The sequence below is a fragment of the Gopherus flavomarginatus genome, chromosome 17 (assembly GCF_025201925.1).
Source record: "Gopherus flavomarginatus isolate rGopFla2 chromosome 17, rGopFla2.mat.asm, whole genome shotgun sequence".
NCBI lineage: Eukaryota > Metazoa > Chordata > Testudines > Testudinidae > Gopherus > Gopherus flavomarginatus.
In genome coordinates, this window is record NC_066633.1 from 5,167,749 (window position 1) to 5,179,866 (window position 12,118).

Consider the following 12,118-nt stretch of genomic DNA (forward strand, 5'->3'; position numbering starts at 1 on the left):
CAGTCTCCACTGACTTCAAATCACACTTCTTGGCAGCATAGTGGCAAACAAAACCAAATAAAAGACCATAAAAATAGAACTACATTGTTTATTGGTATTGAAACATTTACAAACACAATTCATACATAGTTTTTGTTTTATTATTAAAACAATTTCTCTTATACCACTGCCCCAAACATACACATTTCACTTTTATCTAGCTATTATATGAAAGTCTTAAAACTCTGCTAACATTTCAAAATAATTTTTTGAAAGCTATTTTACTGCAAGTCATTTTAATTTATAATTAAAGCAATATAAGATTTAACTCATATCTGCTTTACTTTTAAACAAAATTGCAGTCTGTAAGGAAGACATCATACTCAATATATTTTTAAAAGTATGCAAATAAAAACATTACAATTCTCAGTATTCATATTACTGTAACTAAACAAACATTGTCACCTATTTAAAAAAAAATCCAGTCTAACTTAATTTCTAACTTCCAAAGTATAGTTCTAATTAATAAGATTAAGTACAGCTGCTGTTGTTGAATGATTATTTTGCTATAACTGTTGAATGTCACAAGAGGATTGTTAAAAATAAACACTTACAGCTTTGTCTTTTCTTCCTTTGAAGTCATGTGCAAAAAGCTCCACCCCTAATTTAGAATCCATTTTAATGATGAACTGAAATCTAAATGATGGAAAGCAGCAGCTTAAAATGAAACATGGTTTCTCTTCTGTCTTCTCTTTCCTCCAAACTTCTCTATTTGACGATTACACTCTGGTAAGAATGTGGTTTGAAACCATGGGAAGCTGCAAAGGCTGAGAGCTTTTGACATGACAAAGTAAAGTAACATGCCCTCCAATCTCTACTTGTCTCCACAAGCTGTATTCTGCCCTGTTTGCTTTAAATCACAACACAGGAAGCTGTGTATGTAGCCAATCGACTACAGCGTTAGTAACAGTCAGTTTACTCCCCAAGAGGCTGGGCTTGTCCTCTTGAGAAAGCAGTTTCTCCCTTAAAACACACAGACTGTTACAATCCTCCTACTTTATTTTCTTAACAGCAGATTTGAAAGTCTGGGTCTCAGATGAAAGCGGAGGCCAGGCATGGGAATACTTTTTTGTGTGTATTCATATAAATAGACAATAGATATGGAATGCACATCTGAAAAGCTTTTATTTTATAATAGCTTTGATTTTAGGACACATTTAAAAAAAACTCACTATAGTTTAATTTAAACTTGCAGTACATAATATTCACTGAAATTATACACCACAAGTATGTTAAAAGATAAACTTTTAAATACTGCATGTATAGATAAAAAACAGGCCCTTCCACATAGATTCCTTGGAATGTCAGTGTTTGCATTCTAGGCATTCATGAACAGAAATTTCTTCTACAACAATGCAGATACCTATGCTCTCCTTGCTGAAGGACCGACACTAATGAACATTAATCTTGCACAGACATGGTCCATGCAGGGGTATAGGAAATGAAAAGGCAATTGTGCATTAACCTCTCTGTTGCACAATGTTCCTATTGCACAGCCACCACCAGCACTGCTGTAGGAAAGCAGAAGCAGGCATAAATAAGGGCAGAGAGAAAAATGTCAGGACACTTCGTTTCTATTTTTCTTTTTTCCCCTCTCCAGCCAACTGTAGCAAAGGACATTTGTCAGTTGTACTACCATTGCAAATGGGGGAAAGGTCCTGATTCTGCCTTTCTGGAACAGCATTAAAGGAGCCATAGACAGATCTAGAATCTGTCCCATAGACTGTAAGGGTCTGATCCAGTGCTCACAGAAGTCAATGGTTGTTTTTTCTGACCACTGTAATGAAGGAATAGTTTAAAAATATTCAGGCCTAAAGTTCTCCAAATATTTCAGAATTATAATCTAATACAAGTGTGCGATAGTTAGTTGTATTTCGGGGGGGGGGTCTGTCTCCCTCCCATTATCACAAAACCCTTAATGACACCTGACCATTGTGGTAACATGTTGAAAATACTTTCATTTAAGGGAAGGTATCAGGGGGGAGAGAAATATAGTCCTCTGTAAGACCAATAAGACAAACCTCACTCTTGTCAAAATTAGAGCTTTTAACAGAAGCCAGGTTCCAGCTTTGTTACCCAGTCCTGCAAGATGTTCCACAAAGGCAGACCCCACCATGCCAATGTGCAAACCTCATTGCAGGGTCCGGGCCTTAACTATGGAGATGCAACAGTTACCTTATTTTTAACATAGATTAGTTCAGTGGCTTAATCACTAGGACCCTGATCCTGCAAAGAGATGCATGCAGGTAGACCCTGCACCTACTTGGAACCTCATTGCCTTCAAGGGTCTCCCTGAATCATCTGGGGCCTTAGGATCTCCAGATACAATGTAGCACAGTAATTCTCAAACTTTTGTACTGATGACGCCTTTCACATAGCAAACCTCTGAGTGAGACACCTCCTCCCTTATAAATAAAAACACATTTTTATATATTTAATATTATAAATGCTGGATGCAAAGCGGGGTTTGGGGTGGAGGCTGACAGCTTGTGACTCCCCCATGTAATAACCTCGCGACCATGAGGGGTCCTGACTCCCAGTTTGGGACCCCCTGATGTAGCACATAGTAAAAATGAACACAATGCCATAACTTCTATGACTTTTTAGTAACTTGTCTTGAATATTTAAATTTCCACAGATGGAAACAGTTACAGCTTATAACTTAATGTTTATGTCGTTTAACTCAAGAAAGTAAACATTTTTAGTTGAATAGTTAGGCCTAGATCCTCAAAAGATGCGTAGTTTTCACTAATTTCAATGGCAGTTAGATAACTAAATACCTTTCAGAATTTGGACCCTCCTTCCATAAATGTATTTGATAAAAGTGGAAACCAATTTTAAATTCTGAGGTAATTACACATCTTTAATACCAACCAACTAAAGGAAGCAATTATCTTATAAGTAGCTCACAAGCTAAAAGAACCTGTCACAAGCTAAAAATATTGCTAAAATAGTATGAAGAGCATATTATGTTTTATAAAATTAGATGAAATGAGATTCTAGTTAAATATTTATTTATAATTCTAACTAACAAAAAGTATATCTTAATACAAAAACCTGACATAGAAAAGCTAGGTTTCCATATTTACTTTTTAGTACTTTACTTACATATCTTGGATCTTTTGGATCTACGGAATCTATAAAACTCTGCAAGTCTTCAATTTCCTTTTGCTTATTCCCTATTTCTTGCTTCTGTTTTTCCATCTGTTTTTCTAGTTTCAAAGCTTCCTCTCGTAGCTGATTTAGGAGAAATATCTTGCCACTCAGTTGCTGTTGAAGACTTTCCTTTTCTGCTTCTGAAATCTGGAGTTGAGGCATGGAAAAACAGCTAATTAAGCGTGGAAATGTATAGCTGATTCAGAATCTTTTTGAAAGATATAGTTGATAAACATGGAGTTGTTATAGTCTGCATTAACCTAAATTAAGATGCAAACTAGAAACTCTGGCTTGCTGACATCTTGTTTCTGGTTCTTTTGCTCAGATAGTAAGTGCTTACAGTACTCTCTCTCACAAGTTAACTATGAAAATAGGAATATGTTGTTAGCTCTTTGGCAACTAACCATTTAGAATCTCTGAATTGTGTAACCTTGGCCTAGTGAGCCAGGAAGCCCCCTGAGACCTGGTGTCTGAATATTTATTTTAAAAGCCTCATTTAAGTGTATTTTAAAAATTCCAAGGGAAAGTAAAGAAAGGGGGGAAAAAATCTCGTCTTAATCAGACTTCTTGGCAAAACTGGGAGGAGCATATTATTACATTTTCTAGGTCTACATTGCTTCAAACATTTTTATTCTTTATCTTCACATTTTTGTTAGCTTTTACATACTTTCTTCTGAGCCACGGCGTCTTGCAGTTGTTTAAGTTCCTCCTTTGCTTTTAAAACGTGTTGTTCTGCACTTACTATTTCATTTTGTAGTTCTGCTAATTTTCCTTCGGCTGCAAAATTAATAAATAATTTAAAAAATGAAAACACACTTCAATGATTTCTGTATAACATGGATATATATTATCTGTTTCCTCCATATGCTCTCTAGACTATGTCCCCCTGAGGATATGAATGCTGCCTGAGAACTATCCTGCCTGACCCCCTGGGTATGTTCTTGGGAGACTCGCCCAAGCCACCACCCATGCTGTCGCCACCACAGCCACACTCCTATTTTAAGTGTGCTAGCTCAAGTAGAGCAAGTGCGTGTCAGTCTACTGTACTGGGAAGCCCCCTCAGAGCTGCTCTGTAGACATACTCTAAGTGAGACCCTGGTGAACAAAGTTGCTATATCTCAAAGCATCACATAAATAAGATCTTTCACAATTACTTTTTGCCATATACTTAATCATAACAATTTTCTTAATTTGATTTCTCCCTAGTATGCTTGATAAATATACAATATATTGCTTTACGTGGTTATCCTAATGAAGTCTAAAACTGACTCAGATGACCCAGCCAACTCAGGCAGAACTCCTGAACTCCTTGAGGATATGGAAGTGAGAAAGATTAAAAAAAAAAATACAAAAAACATTCCTGACATTATCTTTTCACCCTAGAGAAACTACTCAAAGAGTGCCCTGTGCGGAAAATTTGGCTCCAATGTGTTTTCAGGATAAGGATGGGAGTTGAACTTGGGACTGGCTATTTAACTTGGCATCATTCCTGGCTGGTATTCCAGTTCCATGTGGTTGGGATGATTTCTACTGAGCCCCCAAAATTGTTCCAATTAAACAAACTGTCAGGTAACTCACAAATGTGAAACTCACTAAGTGTTGTAGCTTCTCTGCCCACACCCCCTCCCAGCCAATGGGTTGCCCATGGAAGGAGACAATCCAGCATTTTTTCTGCAATACAAAGGCATTAACCTTTTTCCCATTTGAATTTTACTCATCTTACATTACTGAGTTGACGCGGAGGGATAAGAGAGGGAGAAATCTGCTCTCTAGTGCATTTGAAATCTGCATATGAATCTTGCCCTTAACAGTACATTTTTGTAAGTTAAACATCAAATAATAATATTTATTACCGAGTCCCTTCATGCTAAATTCTCAAAGTAATGTACTGCAGTCCTCATTTTTTGACATTTGATGGTAATTTTGAAATTTATCTTCACTGGCTAAATATACACTCAAAATACTAAATGTAGATATAACATTAATTCTAAAGTTTGAGCAGTTTGTTGGAAAGTTCAGCATAAATCAAAATGTTCCACTGATATCAGATAAAGTGAACTGGTTTCATATTTTTGCTTGAGAAAATTTAAAACTTTACCAGCTTGAATCTTTTTTTCTTTATCTTCTAGCTGAACATCTAGAGTTTGATGAAGTTTCAATTTAAGCTGCTGGTTCCTATGTAGATCGTCTTCATCTAGTTCAATTTTTCCAACTTGTATTTGTTGAGCTTTATTAGCAATGTAACCTTTTCCTATATACATATTTCTCTTGTACCTGGCTTTACCAATGTAAGGGCTTTCTCCAGGTACATCATCAAGTTCAACATTCTGAAACATGACAAGAACAAACATACTAAATTATTTTTATACACAGTAAATGTTTTGAGGTTTCAAAAGTAATTCATGATTTTGTACATTTAAACTTGAATTTAATCTACATGTAAAGGGCCACCAACTTGAAATCCAGACAGTTCAAAAATATATGAAGAGTTCTTCATTGACAAACCCAGACAAACAACATGGAAAAAAATGATTATGGCTACAATCCTACAGACACTTTGGTGAAACTGACCATATAAAAACTTCTGTCAAATGAACTTAAGGAATTGTTTACTGCTAATTTCTTATAGTTATAGAAATTTAGACTATACTTGTAACACTAAAAATGTAAATTCAAACAAGTGTGATTTCAATTGATGGTGTCCTTTAACTTTACTCATACTGTACCCTTTTGAATATTTAAAAAACTATACATTTGTAGTTCACCAGGAGTATTTAACATCATTGATCTTTTTAAACTTCTGTTGTGATGTCTCCTTCCACTCTAAAGGAGAAGGTCCAAACTCTACAATCCAAAAAGGGATTATTCCTGTAAGTAAAATAGTGAATAGAATCCTGATCCCATTGAAGTCAATGGAAGTTTTACTATTTACTTCAGTAGGGTCAGATTTTCACCCAGAGTGAGTAAGGGCTACAGAATCAGGCCCAAAGTGGGAAAAATCCATTACACAATTATCAGTAAGAATGAATAATCTATTCACTAGCTTTACTCAGCGAAAACAAATTTATAGCTATTAACATTGATAATATTTAAATATTAAATGCCACTTAATAGTAACATTGCAAAATACTGACTTTAAGCCTTTCAAGAAAACATGCAGAGAAAAATATATAACTTGCAATTTCAAACAAGGTTTAATTTGCACAAATGACAAGCCGTAAGTATTTAGAAAGCAAAATCTATTTAAAATTACAGTAAACAACATGTCCTGCCTCATTTTTAGTTTCATTAGAATGCAAAACAACAGAGAGGACAAACAAAAAAACTCATTTTTTTTTAAATAATTACCTCTGGTGGAAAATAACTTAATGGCTCAAATTTGGCATCAATCTTATAAAAAGCCAGTTCCTGCTCCAATTCGTATTGCTTCTGGCATGCTCGGGTTAACTCCATTGTCTTCTGCTTTAGCTAATGCCAGTATGAAACACAATAAGTCACTTTCACCAGCAAATTACCATACTGAATTATTATATATATTAGCACTTATCAGTATATGCATTAACTGTATAGTGATGCAAAGCCTATATACAAGAAAACAGTTATGAGAAGGTTTGGTAACAAACGGACATAACATTTATTTATCTTAAAATTAAATTACTGTGAACAAGACAGACAAAAAAAAGTAACTGCTGTAACACAAATGATCACATGAGGGTCCTTTGAATCTATATTTCATATTCCACACAAATATAAAACCCAAAAAAGACAACCCAAATATAGCTACTCAATGTACTGAAGGTCTCAAAAAACAGGCATGTTAATAACTAACTTAGTCAAACATCTAATCAATCAGCTGTGTCAATTTTCTGGAAGTAATGGTTTAACAAACCAGAATAAGAAACTTTCTGTTTCAAGTGCATCTTGTTAAACTACTTTAGGTTTTAGAGAGTGCTAACTAGTGAACAATGACAAGGCTACTAATACAATACACCACTCTTCTGCCATTTTTCTTTTTACGTTCTTGTGCTGAGAGGAACTTAAATTGTGCCATCAAATGATGATACATTTAGCAAGAAATACAACACCCATAGTTTCCTAACGTTAAACTGAGTTATGAAGATATTTACAGTACTGCTAAAGTCAACTTCAATATATTACACTGTATATCAACCCTATGTTATTACTTAAACTCTTAGCAAAGGCCCATCATGTGATTTTTATTTATTTTTTTGGTCAGCTTTTCATGCTGAATACCTGAGGAAGAGCATGCAGCAAGGCTCCAATAGACAGCAGAATGTAGGACTAATGGAAGAAAAGAAGAGAAATATAGAATAGACTGAAATAAGGGAAAGGCTTAATGAAAGGTTTAGAAATTTAAAGTATTTGGTATCATGCAAAAAACTTTAATCACATTCAGAACAGAAAATATTTGAGGAAGAATCATTATAGAAGATTAAGCAAATGACTAGTCTCATTGTAACTTTTTTTAGTTAAGATGTATTGACACTATTGACACATGCAAGCATATCCTATGCAAAAATACAAAATTGTGCAATCCAGCTGTATATGGGGACTACCTTTAGTGAGGAATAAAGGCTCAGTGGAAAGGGAATTGTGACAAACCAAGATACCAGCTAAAGGAAGAAAGAAGCAAGCAAAGTTTGTCACCCAAAGGATAATAGTGGGTTAAGTTGTAAAATATATGCTGCTAAACTCTCACTATACTGAGAACTACTGTACATTTTAGAAATATGCTGCTGTTTGGTAGAAAATAGACTGGGTATACTTATATAAATGTATAGCTCCACTCATCTTTTAGCTGAAATGGAATATTAAATAATAAGATTTTACAGACATGCCTAATGAATGTGTATAAATCAAATGATAAGTTTAATTATTTATTTATACTTTTACATTTTACACCCAGCAATGAAAGATAAGATAATCTTCAAATACAGGTTCCTGGGATGATATGAGCAAAACATAAGCAAATAATGGACATGAACAAGAACCCAGTGGCAAACACCTTTTACTATGACAAGGTATGTGTGGATTATTTTTCTTCACTACAGCAGCAATTTAAAAGTTAAACAATGAAGAAACATCAGTACCCTAGAAATTTAGCAGCTATGAGTAACTTAAGTTCTTACTAATACACAAAATTTTAAACAAAAAGTGACTAGAGGCAAACAAACATTAGCTTTTTAAAAATACCAAAGTGATAGGAAACATATAATTTTATAACTTGAAAGGCTTAATTCAGGAGAAATTGTATATCATACACTGCCTATTTCCAGGCAAACTAAATGAAAAGACAACTAAGCAAATGTCCATGTGTTTCTTGGTACTCAATGAGCCGCTCAACTTGCACACAGGATAAAAAGTTACAGGAGCAGAAAATGGGGCAAAGAATGTAAGTGGGGAGGGAAAGCGATACAAAAGGGGCAAATAATGCGCTTCATTAAGGAAAAATCTGTACATTTTCAAATGTGGGTGTACAAATTAAAGTTGTTTAGCAAATTTACTTGGGCACATGGGATGAATTCATGCAGATGCTGGATAGAATTACAGAGGTAATATTTTTAGAAAATTTAAAGCTAAAATTTTCAAAAAAGTGACTACTCATTTTGGATGCCTCAATCTGTGTATCCAATATTAGATACCTTGGGCCCAATTTTCAGATGAGATGAGAACCCATAGCTTCCATCAAAGTCAGTGAAGGTTCAGGGCCCAAAACTTAACAGAGCTGAGATCTGTCACGGGCCAGAGCAGTCTGTGCAAAGGCCATGTTTCTTCTCCAGCTTCCTAGCATTACAATACCAATATAGTCATGTCGCCAGAGAAACTTCTGGCTTATGGTGTCCATGGACAATACCTTCAAACCACAACAATCCTGTGCTTACCAATGGCTCTATAACACAGAAGGAATGCATACAAAAGTGTAATAAAGCCTCAGGATGTATTAAGTTTTGTTCTGATTCTTTGTGAAGTTGGTAAGGATACAGCATTGCCCACACCCAAGCCACAAAATCTTCAATCCCAGGGAGGATTTTCTGGGAAATGGAGATATAGGTAATGGTGAAAAGGCAGAACCCCTGCTGTGTCAGCAAGGGAAGATCTCACATGGCACATTCAAGTTATAACTCATCAAGTTTTCATTTGCAGGCATCTGTAACTATTGGCCATTTAACAGGTTTTCTTTATGGGCATTTATGCTGCATCGGCTGGCTTTTGTAGAGCTTGTTTGACTAGGAAGGCCACAAATATTTTGTGCTGGATTGGATCAGTTTCAGTTATTATTCCTGCTTCTTCCCCAGCTGGAGAAATTTAGATGGCAATTTCCCCCCAGAGATACCACTATAGTAACTCCTAGTAAGCCTCCTCTAAATATATAAATTGCTCTAGATTCTCAGTCTAAGGCCACGTCCACACTACAGAGTAAAATCGAAATTAATAAAATTGATTTTATAAAACAGGTTTTATAAAATCGATTTTACGCGTCCACACTAGGGCACATTACTTCGGTGGTGTGCGTCCATAGTCCCAGGCTACCATCGATTTCCAGAGCGGTGCACTCTGGGTAGCTCAGTAAAAGAATGGGACCAATAACTTCGATTTCCGTCCACACTAACCCTAAATCGATATAGTAATATCGATTTTAGGGTTACTCCTCTCATTGAGCAGGAGTACAGAAATCGATTTTAAGACCCCTTAAAATCGATTTTAACTGCCTTGTAGTGTGGACGGGTACAGCGTTAAATCAATTTAACGCTGTTTAAATCGATTTAAAGCTATAGTGTGGACCAGGCCTAACAGAATACCATTCATGTAAGTCTTAAGCAATCTGAGCAGACTGACTTTATGAATGTAGTGCTTGTGAAAGGTGCCAGATTTAACAACCCTGGAGACTAAAATCCTGTCTTTATCCACAATACAGATACAGCACAGGCAGTGGAAGTGTAAACTTCTCCTGGCAGCTTTACCATTCTGCCTAACCCAGGTAGGGTGACATTAATTACAGTGAGTTAATTCCTATGCCCCATTCCATCTTTGGCCTCCACCCCAAGATTACCAGTTGTGACAGTGGTGGCTTTGGTAATGTGGATCTTTCCCACTAACAACTGGTCCAAGAACATTAACTCACTACACATAAAATACCAGAGACCTTGAATGTGGATTGGTCACTACCAGTCGGCCTGGAGTTGAAGCATCGCCCTGTACCAGAAAAGCTTTATATCCCACTTCCAATCCACTGAGACATCTAAATACAAATTTAAACATAAATCCCCAAGCATTTAAACATACATTATATTGCATTTATTGTTAGCGAAACAAAATGATCCTCAAACGTTTCTTCAGTATTTATTTTTAAACTAAATGATTAATTTACCAATTCATTTTTGGTGTCCAGGTCCCTCTCAAGTTCTTTGTAGATTTGTTTCTGTTGCAGGGTTTTTTGTTTTAATGATCTGTTCACCTCATCTTGATGCTGAAGTTGTTCAAGCACTTCAAACTGTTTAGTTTTAAGGTCCTCCATCTCTTTTATTGTTTTCTCTAAATCTTTTTCTAATTTTTCTATTTCTTCTGCAAAACAAAATAATCCAAACACTCAAACATTTTTCCACTTGCTTCTTCAATCTGAAACTTGGTAGCAATGATGCTTCTCCACATTAAAAAAAAAATTGGGAAAATATACTAATTGCCGTAATCTATTACAGAAATTAATACCTAAGAGAACTTCCTGAAATAATTCTTATTTTACTTATATTGTGCTTTTACATAAAAGCCTTGTTCTTTAGATTTAAGTCAGAATTATGTCTGATCTACAACCTTTCAAATCTTTTGTTTTTAAAACAGACATCTTCAATTAAACCTAAATTTCAAACCCTTTCTAAGTTCTTTTTTCGGTCAGCTATCTCTATGTGCATATACAGAGAATAAGTCTCAGGACACTAAGGCTCCTTTATACCACTCTGACAGTGTAAGAGGATCACAATGTGGGTGGAAATGGTACACTGAAAATATCCTTTATGCAGGGAATCTTTTTAGCCAGTGAAGAGCTGGTATAAGGGCTATACACTGGCCTTCACACAATCTCCAAAGTTAGGAGCACGGCAGAGGTGTAGCTAGAGTGCACTGCACTTCAGCTGTTATTTGCTTTTAAGGGCAGCAAAGCTTAAGTTACACCAGTCTTGCCCACCCAATCCCTGCCCAAGCACAGGAACGGCGTCACCAAGGATCAAGCCCACTATGTTGTGATTTTCCATCTGTGACATAATTTAAAGTGAGATGAGAAATAAAACAGCTTGTGACCTTTTGATGTATAAAGTCAGTCTTCTTAAATATGAATTTAAATAAAAGAGAATTCTTCTGTGTCTGCAATAGAATTGGACACTGAGTAGGCTAAAATCCTCCTTTTTCTTCTTGAAGGACCTCTGAACTGTTTTTAGAGGACATAGCTAGTCAGATCACAAGTTGGCAGTAAACTTTAACAGTGTTACCTAAACCTTAATTTTAATAATACTTATCAAATCATGATATCAGTAATTGCAAAGCTTTTCTAACCTTCTAAATTTGGTATAGTTCACAGTAGCTCTAACATATCATCATGATTACCTAAATTAAACCTCTCAAGAGCCTCCTGCCTGTCATGATTTGTCACTGGCTGTCCGTCAAGATTTTCCAGTGAGCGCAGGTGGAATATGGTATACAGGCGGTAATGAGGCAGATTTACAACTGGATTGTCTGCCAGGAACAAAGAAGTCAAGTCTTTTAAGGGCTTCAGCTTAGCTGTGTCATGGAGCTAAATCAAAGAGAAAGGTACAATGATTAGACATCTCTCCAAAGACAATCACTCCCCTACCATCCATTTTCTACTTTTTAAATAAAAAACATTGTTAATGTAAGTGAAGGCTACATTTTA

General features: G+C 35.6%; 1 protein-coding gene across 8 annotated transcripts in view; it reads right to left on the minus strand.

The window, feature by feature from the left end:
- The window catches only part of CNTRL (centriolin), a 61,146-nt gene that overhangs the window by 40,474 nt on the left and 8,554 nt on the right, over positions 1-12,118 (minus strand). For 6 of the 8 annotated variants that reach the window (XM_050926660.1, XM_050926661.1, XM_050926658.1 and 3 more), the window contains 7 exons: positions 11,812-11,998; positions 10,586-10,779; positions 7,450-7,497; positions 6,544-6,663; positions 5,294-5,522; positions 3,863-3,972; positions 3,148-3,342 (listed from right to left, as the gene is read on the minus strand). In XM_050926660.1, coding sequence (XP_050782617.1) covers positions 3,148-3,342; positions 3,863-3,972; positions 5,294-5,522; positions 6,544-6,663; positions 7,450-7,497; positions 10,586-10,779; positions 11,812-11,998 — 1,083 coding nt within the window. Of the gene's footprint in view, positions 1-593; positions 1,599-3,147; positions 3,343-3,862; positions 3,973-5,293; positions 5,523-6,543; positions 6,664-7,449; positions 7,498-10,585; positions 10,780-11,811; positions 11,999-12,118 lie in introns of those variants that run through there. The other 2 variants (XM_050926659.1, XM_050926663.1) reach the window with 2 other exon arrangements.